Raw genomic sequence first — 20,444 nt, forward strand, 5'->3', positions numbered from 1 at the left:
AGTGGCTGATGCATAGAGCTCTACTTGACATCTCCAACTTCGTTGGCAGCCATCATTTCTGCTCAGCGTGAATCGACTTTCATCAGTGAACAGCACTGAGGCCCACTGGTCCTTTATCCAGCGTAGATGCTCCCTGGCCCATGTAAGACGATTACGCCTTGGTCAGGTACCCTTGCCGGTCATCTAGCACACAGACCACTGCTGATATAAATGGTTTTGAATGGTCTGATGTGACATTTGGGTTCATCTCACCTCCATTAAATGTGCGCTGAAATGTGTGGCATTCTTCATCCGGTTCTGCAGGGCATTTTTTTTTCTGAAGTGGTCATTAGTGTGGGGTATGGCCAAAGGACGCCCACTTCTATGCCTTTATGTGACTCTTCCAGTCTCTCTGTATCGCTGTTGCAACCTGCTGATGACACTCTCACTCTGTGACACTCTAAGCTCAGTGGCCACTTCCACTGGAGAACATCCTGCTTAAAGCTTTGTAAAGGTGAGGTACTGTTGATCAATTGTTATGTGTCATCTTGGTCTCATGATGTCAAAATGTGAACAGCATGAGGAGGACTGTTTAAATACCAATTCTAAATGAACCAGGAAATGTATTGGGTGATTCATGGATCAAACACCTGTTGTGAATTTTGCAGATAAGCTCCTTGTTAGAGAACAGCAAGTTGTGCAAAAAGTACTGAAACACTGAACAGTTGGATATGTAAATTCAACATTTTAGAGAAGGTCACATTAAGTTCACCTAGAAAAGTCCTGAAATTTCACCCAGAAGCCAAATATCCCTAACTTGTTGTGAGTAGTGAATAACAATCCATACCTATATTGTATGAAAGTTACATATTAGATGTTCCAATCCACAAGATTGCATGGAATACATCTATGCACAAAGCTTAGTTGAATTTTGAGAGAAGATCAATACTTATTCTGGCACCCACTGCTTCATTGCCTTTGAATTCACAACCTTTCCCTTGTTTGATTACATAATATTTATAATTAATTTACATAAGTGTTAAAAAACCATAATCAGCATGGTAAAGTACATAATACCCTTTGACCTGCATCATTCTTCTACAAACGTATGTCAAGGGCTCTGCATAATACATACTTAAATGCTGATCATATGTTTTTTTCCCTGTGTTGTTCTATGGATTTGGCACTGTGTTGTTTTTTATACTTTGTGTGTGAAACATATTTATCTTCCGATTTAGCTATGTATGTAGTTTCCATCTTTGCATTTAAAGTTTTTATTTTACTGCTTACATATTGTACTGTAAATTATATTCCAGTAACTTGTTTTGTAAGGCCAAAACTGCATCTACATGACCAGGAGCCTAGTAACAATGAACTGTATTAATAAAAGCCTGTCTTTCTAAAATTTGCAGAGTACACAGTGGACTTTTTCAGGAAGATCTCACTATTAACTATATAATTTGTGCCTGCAATTTTCGCAGTCAGGTTGTCATTAAGTTTAATGCAAACATATGCCATTACATGGCCAGCTTAACCCAGGTCAATAATAATTACATCTCAAGATAATGATCTGATCAAGATCTGTTCATGGAAGCATGGTATAGCAATGACACAGCAAGTTCAAACTAATACAAATGCTGGTTATTCACTGTCCTGGAAAACCTTTTAGGGACCACAATTCCAGGGCTAGGTTCCGGACGGGGGCCCAATTAGTGGGACACCCCGTGGCTAGTTTTGGAGGCTTATTGTAGGGCTGTGAGGGCCAGTTAGGGATAGAAAAGAGGAAAAATCATCGTTTTTATTCCCTCTACATACCCTCCAACTGCCGAAAAGGACCACCCTGTCTGATAAAGACATAAAGAACACAGGTGCCTGGAGTACATCAAACCTGTACGGTAGGACACCTGGTGGTGTGTCTTCTTCTTTTCAAGCGGTGCCGCCGTGCACCTATATGCTGTGGATGTATGAGTGTGCAATATGTAACACGGATATATACATACATCCATGTCATTATTTATGTTGTGTTTGTCGTTGTGCATATAGTTTTTTGTTGTTTAATATTTGTTATATGTCCACCTTGATGTATCAGATATTGGTGCCTGTGTGTACCAAATCCGACAACTTGCGGCTTGAATACTGATGTGTACCACTCTAATTGTCTAGACCTTGAAACATCACGTTTGGAATACATCAGTTATTTCACATTTTTGCCTTTGTGGACATTTTAGTATTGCCCTCAGTACAAATCCCGTTATTGTGGGATACTGCGAGCAATCTACGATTACCTACCTCTTTATTTTCACCTTGAGGAACAAAATCTCATTTATCTTATAAGAGCTATAATAAAAGCTAAGTTTTAATTTATCCAGATCACTAAAATACGATTTCAAAGATTTATGTGAGTGATTATATACAAATAATCCATATTTAAGTTTACTCTGTCCTGGAAAACACCTAAACTGAGATAAGGCTGGTTTAATCTTTCTATGTCTTTATGCATAATAACAGGAGCAATCCAATTATGAGTGATACACAACAGCAAAGGGTGTATTACATGGGCAGATTTCAAGCCCGATGAATGGTAACAAGTGTTCGTATGTCCACTGGTTAACGATCGGGCAATCGTTTATCGGGCAATACAGATCTTTAAGCATGCTGAAAGATCAGGATTTACTGGAGGCAGATCGTACCGTCTAATTACAATCTGCTGTCGTCAAACCACTATAGCATCAGGATGAGCGATGGCATAGCGTTCGCTCCTCCCCATGCTGAGGAGGAGATTACTGCATGTAATAGCAGGGGTCTCCTCTGCTAGTGAGCAGGCGATTGGCGGGAAGAAACGTTTCCCTCCCAACAATCATCTAAGGGGGTCTAATACACCCTTAAAGTGGTTATTCCAACCCCTATAATGACCCCCCTAATGCTAAGCACCTCATATATCGCTCCTGATCCCTGCAAGGCCGATGCTGCATCTCCCTACATCCGGCAATGGAGGAAGGGTGGGGGGTGCAGCTAATAGCAGGCTGTGACAGGGACTGGCCTCCCTAGCATCGTGGGTGACGCTAGGGAGGCCGTGCGGAGATCAGAAGCCGTGCAGGTGCCGGGGAGCGGGATAAGTATAATATATGAGGGGCCCGGGCATTGAGTGGGGGTCATTATAGGGGTTGGATAACCCCTTTAATATTAATAATGGTTGCTCTTCAAGGCTAGCGCAAGATAATAGCTTACAAGCTCTTGTTCATTATTTGCAGTTGACTCTACTAAAGTAGTTTCTTTATATCATTGCTTTGAGTTGAGCAGTAGTATCATCTGCTCCAACATTTGCAGGTCTGTGAACTGAAGTTGTGGTTTATAATGGGTCTTCCTAAAACACTATATGTAATGTGTACAAAATATTCTATGAAACTGAAATATACCTTCTGCTGCTTGTTCAGATTCTTCAAAATGAAAAACACTCCTACTTAATTGAAAAGGCTTTGAACCACAGATGTTACGAACTGTGTTCCTGGAAAAACAAAGAAATAATCAGATGATCAATTGGTAAAAATTATATAATTCTTAGAAAGGCAACATGAATTTCTTTATATTAACAAACACTGTAATGAGTGTGTCTATGTAACATGCAGAGATTTCTGGCCTGCCTCTTGTCACTACCTCAGTGTGCCCTAACTATCACTGCCCATCACCCTGCCAATCTGACTTGCTGCCAGCTCTGCTAGTTAGGCTCTATTACCTACTCTTCCCTCTTACTTAATAAGCACAGGCTAGAGGGGCAGACCTAATGACAGTATGTGTAATGAAGCACACTTACTGTCAGTGCAGAACGCTGAAGACCTACTTTGTTAGGGAGAGATGTTTCTTTGTACTAGAAAACAGGCTATAAGGACAGCCTGTCTTCAGCATTCTACTGAGTGCTGAAGATGACTAAGGAGCACACAGAGGACGGCATCTCTGCCTCCCTTCTGTCACTACCTCAGTCCCTGCCTCCCTAGATGTGCCCTTTGTCTACTGTCTCCTTGCGTAGCTGACTTGTTGTTGGTCGCATGACACTGCTAAGGATCAGAAGGGAGGGGATAACTCACAAATATAGCAACTGATGAAAAGATTACATTCACTACAGTTTACATCATGTACCTTTCTAACAAGTCAGAAAATAATGTTTTTTTGTGGGAATGCTACTTTAGGAGATATTTATAGGAGATATTTATCATTCAAATCACAACCTGTTTAAACTTTCCCCTTTAGTTAGCGCTATAGGTGCCATCGGCGCTGTATAAAAAGATTAAGGGCTTATGCACACGGTAGTAAGTCGTTTGCAGTCAGCAAATTGCAGATCCGCAAAACATGTATACCGGCCGAGTGCATGCCGCCATTTTTTTTATTACTCAAGCAGAAATGTCTTATCCTTGTCTGCAAAACACACTCGAATAGGACAAAGACACTTGGGGATGCAGATGTCACACGGGTGTGCTTTCCCCATCTTTTGCGGCCCCATTGAGATGATTGGTTCCGCACCAGATCTGGAATTGCACTGAAACTAGAGCCATGTGCATGAGGTGTCTTTTTAACTTTTTATTCCATATGTCGTTTTTTGTACTCTGGTTGGACGTTAACAATGTTTCATTGGGTGTGTACCTGTACAATGACAAAGTTGAATCAAATCTTACCTGTTACATGTATAGGTTTATAAGCTCTTGTCCTCACTACATGTGGCTTCCCAGCCATATATTATTGTACACTTGGGGCACCAGGGCTTTTGTAGCATTAATTAATATTAAAATCTGGCAGTAAATACGAAGAGCCATATCTCTTGGTCATATCTTCAATAGACTTTTCCTTTTTAATTTACACCTTCTGTTATATGTGAAGAGGCAAAACATTGGGGACATCTGTTGTACAGACTAGACCAGTGGTGGCGAACCTATGGCACGGGTGCCAGATGTGGCACTCACAGTCCTCTCTGTGGGCACCTGTGCCCTGGTAAAAGTCTATGGTGTACCAATATGCCTTAGACTTTTCCTGCCATTCATCAGCGCAGGGCGCACTATGAACAGCACAGGCAGCGCACTAAATGTAGGCACGCTACTATAGATAAATAATAAAGGACATGGAAGATATACTATAGTGGTATTCAGGTTAAATTGCCGTGTTGGCACTTTGCGATAAATATATGGGTTTTGGGTTACAGTTTGGGCACTTGGTTTCTAAAAGGTTCGCCATCACTGGTCTAGACTAAAACAAAGATATATTGTAGTGTGTCAATATAACTGCATCACACACAGCAGGAGCATAGCTATAGGGGGTGTAGAGGTAGCAGTTACTACCGGGCCCAGGAGCCTGAGGGGGCCAAAGACCCTTGTGCCAAATAAGAAGACACTGGTATTATAGAAAGTGCATGCTGGTCATGTTACACTTCTTGCTGTAGGGAAGGGGTAAGGCAGTTTAAAATTTTGCCTCAGGCAAGGCTATGTGCTCCCTTGCCCCTGGCCACAAAGCACTGAGGAAACCTTAACTCCCCACAAAATGGTGTCCTCCACACTGGGTACTAAAAGAAATGACAGACAAGTTCTTAGTACAGCCATGCAGAGTTGGTACTCTGGTACAGTACCGATCACCAAGTCATCACTGGTCATGGGTTGACAAGTGTGTCCTGAATTTCCACTGATCTATTTTAGTATTGTTGTGTAATAATTTACAGTGTAAACTAATTCCTATGCCTATAATACTTCCCTAATTATGCAATGATAACATTTCATATATTGCATTATAAATGATACAAAAAACCTTGCCACACAAATCTACCCACAGTGCAAACTATGAAATTCCCCAAAGTATACTACTAAATTCTGCATCTATAGCTAAAACAAGCCTCCATTGTGAAGCTACCATTCACTTCAATGAGGCAGAGTGTGACACCAAGTACTGCCGCTATACAATGTACTGTGCTGTGCTTGGCAATGTGTGAGAAGGCCGCTGCATTCACAGGAGCGCTGTTGCTATCTCAAACAGCTGATTGGCAGTAGTCTCAGGTGTTGGACCCCTGCCGATCAGATACTAATGACCTATCCTGCGGATACGTCATCAGTATTAAAATCTCGGAAAACCCCTTTAATCCCCTCATTCACTACAATTTTGTGGCCGCATAAAAAATGCGCTAAGCCAACAATCAAGCATTTGCTATAGCAGCTGATGGTCTGTTTATATGGAGCAATGACTGCAAACGAATAGCCAATAATCAGAGCACACTGAAGAAAAATATGGTCAAGTACATGAGCCCTTACAGTGCCTTGCAAAAGTATTCCCCCCCTCCTTGACTTTTTTTGTATTTTGGTGTCTCACAACCTGGAATTAACATGGATTGTTTGAGGATTTGCATAATTTAATTTACAGAACATGTCCACAACTTAGAAAAAATAATTTTTTTTTTAATTTTTATTGTGAAGCAAACCACAAATAGGACAAAATAACAGAAAAAGTCAATGTGCTTAACTATTCACCCCCCTAAAGTCAATACTTTGTAGAGCCACCTTTTGTGGCAATCACAGCTCCAAGTCGCTTTGGATAAGTCTCTATGACCTTGCCACATCTTACCACTGGGATTTTTGCCCATTCCTCCTTGCAGAACTGCTCCAGCTCCTTCAAGTTGGATGGTTTGTGCTTGTGAACAGCAATCTAAGTCTGACCACATATTTTCTATTGGATTGAGATCTGGGCTTAGACTAGGCCATTCCAACACATTTACATGTTTCCCCTTAAACCACTCAAGTGATGCTTTAGCAGTGTGTTTGGGGTCATTGTCCTGCTGGAAGGTGAACCTCCGTCCTAGCCTCAAATCACGCACAGAGTAGTACAGGTTATGCTCAAGACAATCCCTGTATTTAGCACCATCCATCTTTCCCTCAACTCTGACCAGTTTCCCAGTCCCATCCCCACAGCATGATGCTGCTACCATCATGTTTTACTGTGGGGACGGTGTTCTTTGGGTGATGTGATGTGTTGGGTTTGTGCCAGACATAGCGTTTTCTTTGATGGCCGAAAAGTTCAATTTTAGTCATCAGACCAGAGCACCTTCCTTCATACATTTTGGGAGTCTCCCACATGCCTTTTCGCAAACTCACAACGTGCCTTTTTGTTTTTAGCTGAAAGTAATGGCTTTCTTTTGGCCACTCTGCCATAAAGCCCAACTCTATGGAGCGTACTGCTTATTGTCGTCCTATGTACAGACACTCCAGTCTCTGCTGTGGAACTCTGCAGCTCCTCCAGGGTTACCTTAGGTCTCTGTGCTGCCTCTCTGATTAATGACCTCCTTGCCCGGTCCGTGAGTTTTGGTGGGCGGCCGTCTCTTGGCAGGTTTGCTGTTGTGCAATGTTCTTTCTATTTGGTTATGATAGATTTGATGGTGCTCCTGGGGATTATCAAAGATTTGAATATTTTTTTATAACCTAACCGTGACTTGTACTTCTCAACAACATTGTCCCTTACTTGTTTGGAGAGTTCCTGGGTCTTCATGGCAGAGTTTGGTTAGTGATGCCTCTTGCTTAGGTGTTGCAGCCTCTGGTGTGTATATGTAATGACAGGTCATGTGACACTTAGATTGCACACAGGTGACATCATTTCACTAATTATGTGACTTCTGAAGGTTATTGGTTGCACCAGAGATTTTTAAGGGCTTCCTAACAAAAGGGAGGAATACATATGCACATGCCAATTTTCTGTTTTCTATTTCTAAACAATAGTTTTTTTTATATATTTTTCTCATTTCACTTCACCAACTTAGACTATTGTGTTCTGATCCATCACAAAAAATTCAGATTAACAAAACATTGAACTTAAGGCTGTAATGTAACAAAATATAAAAAAAGTCAAGGGGGGTGAATACTTTTGAAAGGCACTGTATACCACATAACTTCAGGGCAGGCACCAGACTTTGTTTCTTGAATCTTTAGATTGTAAGCTTTTTTTTCACTCCTATTGTATATTATAACTGGTATATTAAACTTCTTTTAGCATAAACATTGTGGGGGACCTTTTCTATGCTATATACTTTTGTGCAGTCAAAAAGTCGCAGTTTTCTCCCCGCAAAAAAAAAAAAAGGCAACGTACAGGTATGTGGAGGACAGACTGGAGATCAGTGGGGCTAAAAGACTGGAAGAAAGACAAGACAGAGGGGATATGATAGAAACTTTTAAATACATAAAGGGAATCAACAAGGTAAGAGGAGAGAATATTTAAAAGAAGAAAAACTGCTACAAGAGGACATGCTTTAAATTAGAGGGGCAAAGGATTAAAAGTAATATCAGGAAGTATTACTTTACTGAGAGAGTAGTGGATGCATGGAATAGCCTTCCTGCAGAAGTGGTAGCTGCAAATACAGTGGAGTGTAAAGCATGCATGGGATAGGCATAAGGCCATCCTTCATATAAGATAGGGCCAGGGGCTATCCATAGTATTCAGTATATTGGGCAGACTAGATGGGCCAAATGGTTCTTATCTGCAGACACATTCTATGTTTCTAATGATATGCGAGCTAACACAAGCATTTTGCGAGTATATCTAAAGTGTTGCGGATATCAATTAACTCACTGTACTTCACTATATAGAAACATCAATTACATTTTTTTGGGGGAGAAAAACCTGGTTCACCACAAAGGTGGTGTAGTGGAGATGTACACCAGCAATTGGTTCTGTCAGTAGGGAGGAGAATCTGTGTGTGCAGTGTGGAAATATAGAGTAGCGCAGATCATGTAAGAAAGGTTTTACATATAGCGAAACACTGTTGGTAAAAAGCGTAGTTTGACTATTTATTGTGCGTAACATAACAATTATGGATTCCACTTACTGTATCTCTTTCCATGGGTGTTTGAGAGAGATATTTTGAAGGGATGTTGATTCCTGGGGAACTGGCATGGAAGCCACAGTCAATCCTACCACTTCAGTTGGTGTCTTCACAGGAGACAAAAAGTCACCATCTAATAAGAAAATGTTTTTGTACTATTAGAACATACTGTATTTATAAATAACAGTAAAGGGCATCTGTCAGCAGATTTGTACCTATGACTGGTACTGGCTGACCTGTTGCATGTCTGCATGGCAGCTGAAGGCATCTGTGTTGATCCCATGTCCATATGTCCCCACATTACTGAGAAAAAAGAGGTTGTTATACTATTCAAATGAGCCTCTAGAAGCAACGGGGGTGTTACCATTACTCTTAGAGGCTCCACTTTCTTTACTGCTGCCACACCCTTTGTACTTTGATTGACAGGACCAGGCAGTGTAAAAGTGATCACACCTGGACTTGTCAATCAAAGTGCAGGGGGCATGGCAGCTGCAGAGAAAGCGGAGCCTCTAGGTTTTACGTCAACACCACTGTTCCTCCTAGAAGCTCATTTGTATATATTAAAGCATAATCTTTCTCAGGAATGCGTTATATATGAACATGGGACCAACACAGATGCCTTCATCTGCCATGCAGACATGCTACAGGTCAGTCAGTTTCATAGGTACAAATCTGCTGACAGATGCCCTTTAAGACTTAACATTAGTTTCGAGAACATCTATATGACATTTTATTTTCTGCATTGCTTATCTTCTGAAGGTAAAAAAAGATCAGGAATGATAACATATCTAATACAGGGAGTGCAGAATTATTAGGCAAATGAGTATTTTGACCACATCATCCTCTTTATGCATGTTGTCTTACTCCAAGCTGTATAGGCTCGAAAGCCTACTACCAATTAAGCATATTAGGTGATGTGCATCTCTGTAATGAGAAGGGGTGTGGTCTAATGACATCAACACCCTATATCAGGTGTGCATAATTATTAGGCAACTTCCTTTCCTTTGGCAAAATGGGTCAAAAGAAGGACTTGACAGGCTCAGAAAAGTCAAAAATAGTGATATATCTTGCAGAGGGATGCAGCACTCTTAAAATTGCAAAGCTTCTGAAGCGTGATCATCGAACAATCAAGCGTTTCATTCAAAATAGTCAACAGGGTCGCAAGAAGTGTGTGGAAAAACCAAGGCGCAAAATAACTGCCCATGAACTGAGAAAAGTCAAGCGTGCAGCTGCCAAGATGCCACTTGCCACCAGTTTGGCCATATTTCAGAGCTGCAACATCACTGGAGTGCCCAAAAGCACAAGGTGTGCAATACTCAGAGACATGGCCAAGGTAAGAAAGGCTGAAAGACGACCACCACTGAACAAGACACACAAGCTGAAACGTCAAGACTGGGCCAAGAAATATCTCAAGACTGATTTTTCTAAGGCTTTATGGACTGATGAAATGAGAGTGAGTCTTGATGGGCCAGATGGATGGGCCCGTGGCTGGATTGGTAAAGGGCAGAGAGCTCCATTCTGACTCAGACGCCAGCAAGGTGGAGGTGGAGTACTGGTTTGGGCTGGTATCATCAAAGATGAGCTTGTGGGGCCTTTTCGGGTTGAGGATGGAGTCAAGCTCAACTCCCAGTCCTACTGCCAGTTTCTGGAAGACACCTTCTTCAAGCAGTGGTACAGGAAGAAGTCTGCATCCTTCAAGAAAAACATGATTTTCATGCAGGACAATGCTCCATCACACGCGTCCAAGTACTCCACAGCGTGGCTGGCAAGAAAGGGTATAAAAGAAGAAAATCTAATGACATGGCCTCCTTGTTCACCTGATCTGAACCCCATTGAGAACCTGTGGTCCATCATCAAATGTGAGATTTACAAGGAGGGAAAACAGTACACCTCTCTGAACAGTGTCTGGGAGGCTGTGGTTGCTGCTGCACGCAATGTTGATGGTGAACAGATCAAAACACTGACAGAATCCATGGATGGCAGGCTTTTGAGTGTCCTTGCAAAGAAAGGTGGCTATATTGGTCACTGATTTGTTTTTGAATGTCAGAAATGTATATTTGTGAATGTTGAGATGTTATATTGGTTTCACTGGTAAAAATAAATAATTGAAATGGGTATATATTTGTTTTTTGTTAAGTTGCCTAATAATTATGCACAGTAATAGTCACCTGCACACACAGATATCCCCCTAAAATAGCTAAAACTAAAAACAAACTAAAAACTACTTCCAAAAATATTCAGCTTTGATATTAATGAGTTTTTTGGGTTCATTGAGAACATGGTTGTTGTTCAATAATAAAATTAATCCTCAAAAATACAACTTGCCTAATAATTCTGCACTCCCTGTATACCTGATCCTTCTTTCTCCTAGTAGCAGACTTCAGGGGACAGTCAAGCATCCCCATACAAAATGGATACGCTTGCAACTGGTGGGTTTGGAACTAAGAACTGAGCATGCTATTGAAGCACTCCCACAAAACTTTTATTTTTCTGAACCATTAGAAAGGTAACTGCTTACCATCCCCTCCTTTCTGGTCCTCGGCTTTGTCATGGGACATGGGACACTCTGACTCCCCAACTGACACAGCATCTTATATGTGATAGTATTTTCCAGACTAAAGAATGTTTCCAGAAGACATTATTCACAGGGATTCCAGCTGTAGAGAGTTTACCCTAGTTCATATTTTTTAGCAGAAGAGGGATAAAGCTAGACGTTACCAGCTCTGTGGCATCCACTGACGGGGGCCAGGAGTGAAGAAGGTAAGAGCACAAAGACAGTATTTTCTAACCTGCTTATATGACTAAATATATTCACACATAGTTAAATTATGTACATATAAAATTGGTCAGAATTTGCTGTATAGTGTTTTCATATAATAAATGGGTCATCGATGGGTTATTTAGATTAGAGAAGACTGTGAACCTGCCCCCAAAATGAACCATTATGATCCAAACAGTGCATCTGCTAGGCTCCATGCCTTCTTCTCTAGGTTGTAGTTTATCAGATAATTTACCAATTCATAAGAAAACTAGGAACAATCTACTGAGTTCCTGTAATCGACCTACTCTTTCTATGGAAGCAGTAGCGGTACTTAATAGGCCTATTACAACCAAGTAGATTGCGGAGAGATCTTATAGAAGACCTCCAAGAGGCGAAAGCACCTGGTTTTCATATCTCTGTTATAAAATCTTTAAATTAGAATTACTTTCTCACATGTCCTCTCTTTTTAACTCTTTTCTGCAAGGCAATTTGGTCCTTACTTGTATGCCTCACTCATATCACTCTAATTCTAAAACCAGGGAAGGACTCTCTAGAATGCCAGAATTACAGACCTATGGCCCTCCTTAACACTGATCTTAAAATATTCACAAAGGTTTTGGCCTCTTGATTGAATTATTTTCTCCTTTCATTAATTCACGAGGACCAAGTTGGTTTTGTACCTTGTCGGGGTGGAGGTAATACATGGAGAGCTATTGATTTGCTCGAGATTGTAAATTGCTTATTGTTAAGTTTGGATGCTGAAAAAGCATTTGATTGATTAGATTGGCCATTTATGTTTGCTGCCTTGAGAGCTTACGGTTTCAGTGGCCCCTTTCTTGAGGCCATACGTGGTCTGTACTCTACCCCAACAACGACTGTCGAATTCCTGCATGCATATTCCCTGCCAATATCTATTAAAAACGGCAGACTTCAGGGATGTCCCCTGTCCTGCTAATTGTTTGCACTTTGGATAGAGCCTCTGACTGCTGCCATTAGGTTAAATCCTAATATTCAGGATGTTATGGTTAGAGACAAGGAATGTAAAATCTCTCTAGTCGTGGCTGACGTCCTCCTAACTCTAACTACCTTGCATATCTCTCTGCCTAATCTCCATTCTACTTTACAGGAATTGGGAAGCTATGGGGCTATAAGGTCAATACTATAGGGAAACTCCAAATGAATTTTCTCTATCAGTGAATACGGACTCACTCTGCTATCTAGGGGTCAATATAACCCCTCCTTACGCAGATTTATATAAATCCAACTTTCCCACTGTATACTGTAATAAACAAGACCAATTTAAGAAATGGTCCAAGTTGCCACTATCACTATTTGGCAGACTGGCAGCTGTTAAAAGTACAATCCACCATAAATTCCTATATTTATTGGAGACCCTACCAATTGCAGTCCCCATGCAAAACCTTAAATGATGCAAGCCTGTCTGATCAGGTTTATTTGGCCCTTGTAAGAAGGTACAAGGAATCATCTTAGATGATAGGTATGTGTCACCGAGGTTCCTGGCCTCGGAGTAAGAGCCAGTTTTCTGTGTCAGCAGCAGTTGCTGTTTGACACCTTGCTATCTAGTATGGCTGTAAATAGCTGATCCGGGACGTCTCTTACTGGGAGTAGTCAAAGTGCTGGGTGAGTGAATTATTCCTCTCTGACGCTGTAGCTGTGTGAAACTCTGCTGAGATCTGAGGCCTGTGTGTTGGCTGGAAGCTGAAGACAGTGTGTCAGGCGAGCAGGCTGCCTAAAGCCTGCAGGTGGACTTTCTGAGGCTGAGCATTCAGCCGGGTGTGGATTAAACACCCAGGATCAAAGGTGAATGTTTTTTCTGTATGAACTGTTTTGGGTGTGAACTAACACCAATACTGAAATATGGACTGCCATACTGTAAACCTGCAACTAGTGTCAATATACACTGCAGTTTTTGAGTTACAAACGTGTCTTTGCCTCTATACTGCACCCTCTTCTCCTATCTACCAGAGCGAATCCCCACACCCTTTACAGGTTTATTTGGGCTTTTACTAAAACCATTAGGAAGACTTGTAGTAGCCGGCTTCCCTTAGCTACACAACATTCTTCAATTACCTATTTTCTTTATCAACCCTTAATTCCGGATAGTGTTACAACACATATGTCTAAGCCTTGGTTTCAAAACAAACTCTTCCATTTTGCTGATATTGTAGACCTGATAACAAGAACACTCTTACCTTTTTCATATCTTCAAGCTACGTTATCTTCCTTATCATTCTAGCTCATTCATCGAGTAATCGACTCATTCATGTGGTCAGCTAAATCGTCATTTGCAGGCAGCAGATCGTGCTTCTAAACAGGGATCTTCTGCCGGCAAACAGCGAGTCTCTATGGGGACGAGCAATCGCAATAGCGGAAAAAAACTTCTAGTGCTACTGGAAACAAACTAACCCTCCAACCCTATTAGACTTGTACGCTAGAATTGCAGAAATTAAATCTATAAAATATATTATTGCTTTAATTCAGAATAAAATTGAACTCTTTGGAAATACTTGGGGAACCTGGTATACATAAAATGATACTAGGCACTTTTACCTTATTGTGTATTATTTCCCCTCTCTATTAATCCTTTTCCTCCCTATTAATTTCTACCTTGTGTCCTGTCCGCTGTATTTGTTTCATCTGTTTACCTGAGCAGGTATTATTAACTATACACCAGCTTTTATTCAAATTTTGTAAAAATCTTATCTGCTAATTTTTGTCTACCCTCTATATGTAATGTACAGTGGATATAAAAAGTCTACACACCCCTGTTAAAATGTCAGGTTTCTGTGCTGTAAAAAAAAATGAAACAAAGATAAATCATTTCAGAACTTTTTCCACCTTTAATGTGACCTATAAACTGTACAACTCAATTGAAAAACAAACTGAAATCTTTTAGGTGGAGGGAAGAAAAAATATAAAAATAATAATGTGGTTGCATAAGTGTGCACAGCCTTTTATAACTGGAGATGTAGCTATGTTCAGAATTAAGCAATCACATTTAAAATCATGTTAAATAAGAGCATACACCTGGCATCATTTAAAGTGGCTCTGATTAACCCCAAATAAAGTTCAGCTGCTCTAGTTGGTCTTTCCTGAAATTTTCTTAGTCGCATCCCACAGTAAAAGCCATGGTCCACAGAGAGCTTCTAAAGCATTAGAGGGATCTCATTCTTAAAAGGTATTTTAAGGGTACAAAAGAATTTCCAAGGCATTAGATATACCATCAAGTGGAGAAAATATGACACAACAGTGACATTACCAAGAACTGGAGGTCCCTCCAAAATTGATGAAAAGACGAGATGAAAACTGGTCTGGGAGGCTACCAAGAGTCCTCCAGCAACATTAAAGATGCTGCAGGAATATCTGGCAAGTACTGGCTGTGTGGTACATGTGACAAAAATCTCCCTTATTCTTCATATGTCTGGGCTATGGGGTAGAGTCGCAAGACGAAAGCCTTTTCTTACGAAGAAAAACATCCAAGCCAGGCAACATTTTTCAAAAACACACCTGAAGTCTCCCAAAGCATGTGGGAAAAGGTGTTATGGTCTGATTAAACCAAGGTTCAACTTTTTGGCCATAATTCCAAAGATTTGTTTGGCGCAAAAACAACACTGCGCATCACCAAAAGAACACAATACCCACAGTGAAGCATGGTGGTGGCAACATCATGCTTTGGGGATGTTTTTCTTAAGCTGGAACTGGGGCCTTAGTTAAGCTAGAGGGAATTATGAACAGTTTCAAATACCAGTCAATATTAGCACAAAACTTTCAGGCTTCTGCTAAAAAGCTAAAAAGAGGAACTTCATCTTTCAGCATGACAACGACCCAAAACATACATCCAAATCAACAAAGGAATGGCTTCACCAGAAGAAGATTAAAGTTTTGGAATGGCCCAGTCAAAGCCCAGAACAGAATCCGATTGAAAATCTGTGGGGTTATCTGAAGAGGGCTGTGCACAGGAGATGCCCTCGCAATCTGACAGATTTGGAGTGTTTTTGCAAAGAAGAGTGGGCAAATCTTGCCAAGTCAAAATGTGCCATGCTCATACCAAAAAAGACTGAGTGCTGTAATAAAATCAAAAGGTGCTTCAACAAAGTATTAGTTTAAGGGTGTGCACACTTATGCAACCATATTATTTTATTTTTATATTTTTTCTTCCTAAAAGATTTCAGTTTGTTTTTCAATTGAGTTGTACAGTTTATCGGTCACATTAAAGGTGGAAAAAGTTCTGAAATGATTTATCTTTGTCTCATTTTTTTACATCACAGAAACTTGACATTTTAACAGGGGTGTGTCAACTTTTTATCTCCACTATATACAGTATTGCATATGATCTTACTCAAGATCTTGCCTAAGAATACTCTTTGGGGGAGATTTATCAAATTGGTATAAAGTAGAACTGGCTTAGTTGCCCATAGCAACTAATCAGATTTCCCCTTAAATTTTTTCCTTTTTTAAATAAAACAGTGCATATTGTACAGTGTATATATATATATTCTAAATATATAAAACAGCAATTATATACATGATGTGCAAGAAATAAGTATGCTAAAAATAAGTAAGCTAAAAATCCAAATGCTCAGGGTCCTCTCCTGGTGGTATAGGGTACCCTCTAAACGTCATTGTCTATTTCCAACCGCTTCCTAATACTACACGTCTTTTGGGAGTGTCCTGTGCTCGCTGGCTTCTGGGAAAAGGTATGGCGCATCTCTTCTAAATTCACATCTCATGTTCTCCCTAAGTCACCTGCCTTATTTTTGCTTCACCATAGGGACATCCGCTTGTCAACTGCGGCAAGGGCTTGTATCCCATGTCTGTGGAAACAGATGTTGGCTCCAACCATAGCTCTCTGGTTCAGTAAAATTCAGGAGGTCATAAGGATGGAGTACCTTACCGCTTCGGTGAGGGGCATACATGCCAAGTTTCACAAAACATGGTGACATTGGATTTAATTTCAGGGCTCACCCCCCATTTTTGTTCTCTCTTCTTGTTCTTCAGTATCTACCTCTATATTTGGGGGGGTACTATCTCTCCTCGGATACTTTGCTAATCCTGTTCAGATAGTAGATACTGCAGTATGCCTAATATGCCTTTTCAGTGATGCTGATGTATTTTTATGTACTCTTATGATCTTTCTGTTTCAATTGTTTTTTTGTATTTTTGCTTTCTGAAAACTTAAAGAATTTACAAAAAAATAAAAATAATCCAAACGCATTCAGTGCTCATACCAATTGGGAGATATCCATGTTTGAGTAGCCTTTCCTCTCTAGAAATCAGTTATATTGCAGAAAAAAACTCTCTTTTTTTATAACCAACCTTTAAACGCTATGTACACCTTTGGGGGCAATTTTTTTATCTTTGCATTTTACTTATTTTGAGCTAAAAATCATTTTTCAATTGGTCTTTATTAACAATATGGAATCCTTTTTTCTGCATTTTTTCTCTTTTCTGTCATCTGAGGAGCAGATGGACTCCTTATCTCTGCTCTCTGACATTATAATCCCTCAATAAAGTTCAATCCTTATCTTACTGATAAGAATGTGGCTTAAATGAGTGTTTATGACCTCTCAGTAGTTTAGAGATAAGGTGGCATAAAGAGAAAGTGAAAGTACCAGTCACACAGTTAGGGTCCATTCACATGTGTGCAATTTCGTTCTGCATTTTGCAGGACGGAAATTGCGGACCCATTTCAGTGCGGATTCGCACTTCCGGGTCCGCAATTCCGATACCGAAAAAAATAGAACATGTCCTATTCTTGTCAGCAATTGCGGACAAGAATAGGCAATTAAAGACTATTAAATATATATATTATATAAAATGCAAAAATCGCCGAAGTCCGTGTTTTGCGGATCCACGGATCGGCAAAACACACACGGACATGTGAATGGACCCTTAGAAAAACAGTTAACCCTTTGTGACTAAACAGCTCAATAGCCCAATTGAAAACATGATTTTTAGCCAAAAATAAGTTAAATGCAATCATAAAAAAAAGTACTTCAAAGGTGTACATAGCCTTTACTTCTGTTCATTTAACGGTAATATTTAAATTATAATGCTTCTTTAAAATAAAGAGTGTCATTTTGTTTTGTCTAATATGTGGACTGAAAAAAAATTGATCAGTAGTATGGTTGGTCCAAACATTGCACTAAGCATCTATAGGAAGATTAATAATGAAACAGATCCAAATGTAGTTGAGCTAATGTATCTTATACATACCTGCACTGTGCAGATCATCACTGTCAAGAACATCTGAAGACATAGTCATTTTTGACGTATTATTACAATATTCCCATCTCTTCCTCTGCAGTTGTTGCAACCAGTACATCTTGGCATGCTTGTTAATTGCCTTAGTGAAAATACAAATAAGATTAGAAGGACAACAACCTCAATTTGGCACAGTCTCCTGACAGTTCTGCTTGGCAAGCAAGGGGAATTTGAAATCCTTTGAGTCGTAGAGATTTTATGGGAACATCTCCAATAATAATACACAGTTAGGAAATTGCCATTGATACATTTCCTTAGCTTGTTACCCCAATTCTTTACATACCATTCCTTGATAATGTGGTTCCAGGTGGTGGGAACTCAAGCAATTAGCTATGACATCTACATTTTCCCTGCAAAGTGACTGGCCTTTACTTACTGTTCTAGAGTAAAATAGTAAAAAATGATGTAAAATAGTTACAGACCTTTAGAATATATGGTTTTGCCGGTGTTTTAATTTCAAATATTCCCTCTTCAGCTTCCATGCTGAAATGAAAAGTTGCAGTATGCAGATCTATACTTCCAAGTGGACAAACATCTGTAGCCATTCTGTAGTAGAGCAAATGGCACTTCTTGTCATTGTAACAAAAGAAGCGGTACTTCCAAGCTTTCAGGGGCCCTTTCATTCCCAGTTTATAAAGATATCCACAGAGCTTATTGGGCGTCCCTTCTTCACCCACTTTACTTGGAGTAAGACATGGAACATCAGTGGTAGCAACCGTGACCTGGTCTTCAGCCTGTACATCAGTCTCAGCGTTCAAAGGTTTCTCTGGAGCTCCAGACTCTGAAGGTGTCTCCTGAAGTATATCAGGTTCCTTGTCATTTCCATCTAGTTCACTCATTTCTTTCTGAAATAAGAAAAACCAATAACTCGATGCTGTGATCTCTGAGATTTATGTACTATTGTGTTTATCTATGTTTCTAGTAGTTTAATAAAATACATGTTCAGTTGAAAATAGGACAAAAATCAAGTGCGTATGGGGGGATCAGACTCCTCAGATGGCAGAGGAATAAAGGATCGGGTACATGGAATTTAAATGTGCCTTATGAGTTATCCCTGTTTTGAGCAGCGGCTCAGCGTAGCGCATGTTATTTGGGAGTCAGTTGAAATAGCTGTCGGCCAAATGAGTCAAGTACAAGAGTCAAGCAATCAAAAGAACGACTGTAGTGATAAACCTGGTCACCTCTGCATAAGGCTCTGTTCATATTTGCATCATGGCTACTATTCTGAATGGCACCACGACCAGTGTGACAGGCATGTTTTCATTCCTTTATTTCCTGTTACATATCTATAACCAAATAAAATAGACCAGGCATGCTCAACCTGCGGCCCTCCAGCCGTTGTAAAACGATAACTCCCACAATGCCCTGCTGTAGGCTGTTCGGGCATGCTGGGAGTTGTAGTTTTGGAACAGCTGGAGGGCCGCAGGTTGAGCATGCCTGAAATAGACAAATCAAAATGGAGCATTCAGGAGTGCAGAGAGAGGAGGTATGGCCTGAGCCATCAGAGGGCTCACCTCATGTATTTAATGCTGACGCAATCTTAAATGGTTTATTATCTATTATAAGGCCAATGCAAAAAAAAGAGGGTGTCAATAGCATATCATCTATATATCATAACCCAGTGGAGCCTAATAGTATGTGGGTAACCTCTACTGGTGAACATCAGCACTGACAACAACTTACAGTACACCCTCCAGCCTCTTATACAGTAGCTGCAATGTCCAGTTTAACCCTATGCAAACTGAGTTAGAGGACATCCAAATAAAAAAGAGAATGTATAGCTACCTAATATTTCAGAGATAAATTCAGAGGTTAGAAAAACAATACTGATACAGTACATACTGGTGCATGATCTAATACTGGTCTGGAACAGTTTCTCAATGTTTCCAAGTCATGTATCCCTACTGAAATCAATGATGCCTAGTACCCCCGATCAACCTTCTATACAGTGAGGGTATTGTCAACAACCTCTAGGCATGCACCCACTGGCCTATACCTAAGATCTAGAAGATACTGGAGGCCTATTCTGAACAAAGTGAAGGCGATAGCCATATACTTGCGTACTGGAGTCAAGGCAGCTCCCAGTGCTGAAGTGTCTGCAGACTTCCTGCTCTGTGAATCACCTGGGCAAGCTAACACATGAAACCTCAGGAAATTCCATGCAGTTCATAGAAACTCCTTCCTGACTGTCTCCTCAGCCTGTTGTCACACTGTTCCTGTCTGTCAATGCTTCTGTGTGTCTCAAGTACTCACACAATGACGTCTCCCAGAGGAAACACTCCCAGAGTCAGGGGAGGGTATACCATTCCTTCAAGCTCGTGCCTGCTGACCTCTGATATTGTGAAAGCAGGCAGTGAGTCAGCCAGCTGGTCTTGTGCATGTAGCATATACTTCTGGACTTCTCTGAGATGTTAAAATACATGTTGCTCAATGTTAGCGCAAGTAATGCAACCACAATGATGATAGGTTATAGTTAACCCATTAAGGACCAGGGCTCATTTTAGCGGTAGGATCACACCATCTTTTCTGGGTATTACCCCCTTTCTATGCCCTTTTGTTCTATAATGACGTTTTCATCTTAAA

The 20,444-nt window shown here is 40.4% G+C and overlaps 1 protein-coding gene across 6 annotated transcripts in view; it reads right to left on the reverse strand.

Moving 5' to 3' along the window:
* Nucleotides 1–20,205, reverse strand: part of TBC1D2 (TBC1 domain family member 2) — a 53,669-nt gene extending 33,464 nt beyond the window's left edge. For 3 of the 6 annotated variants that reach the window (XM_044305368.1, XM_044305340.1, XM_044305377.1), the window contains exons 1-5: nucleotides 19,926–20,106; nucleotides 18,284–18,706; nucleotides 17,814–17,943; nucleotides 8,819–8,948; nucleotides 3,396–3,484 (exon numbers count right to left, since the gene is read on the reverse strand). In XM_044305368.1, coding sequence (XP_044161303.1) covers nucleotides 3,396–3,484; nucleotides 8,819–8,948; nucleotides 17,814–17,943; nucleotides 18,284–18,700 — 766 coding nt within the window. In that variant the 5' untranslated portion in view covers nucleotides 18,701–18,706; nucleotides 19,926–20,106. The other 3 variants (XM_044305360.1, XM_044305344.1, XM_044305353.1) reach the window with 3 other exon arrangements.
* Nucleotides 20,206–20,444: the final 239 nt, after the last annotated feature.

Source organism: Bufo gargarizans, chromosome 1, assembly GCF_014858855.1.
Source record: "Bufo gargarizans isolate SCDJY-AF-19 chromosome 1, ASM1485885v1, whole genome shotgun sequence".
Taxonomy (NCBI): domain Eukaryota; kingdom Metazoa; phylum Chordata; class Amphibia; order Anura; family Bufonidae; genus Bufo; species Bufo gargarizans.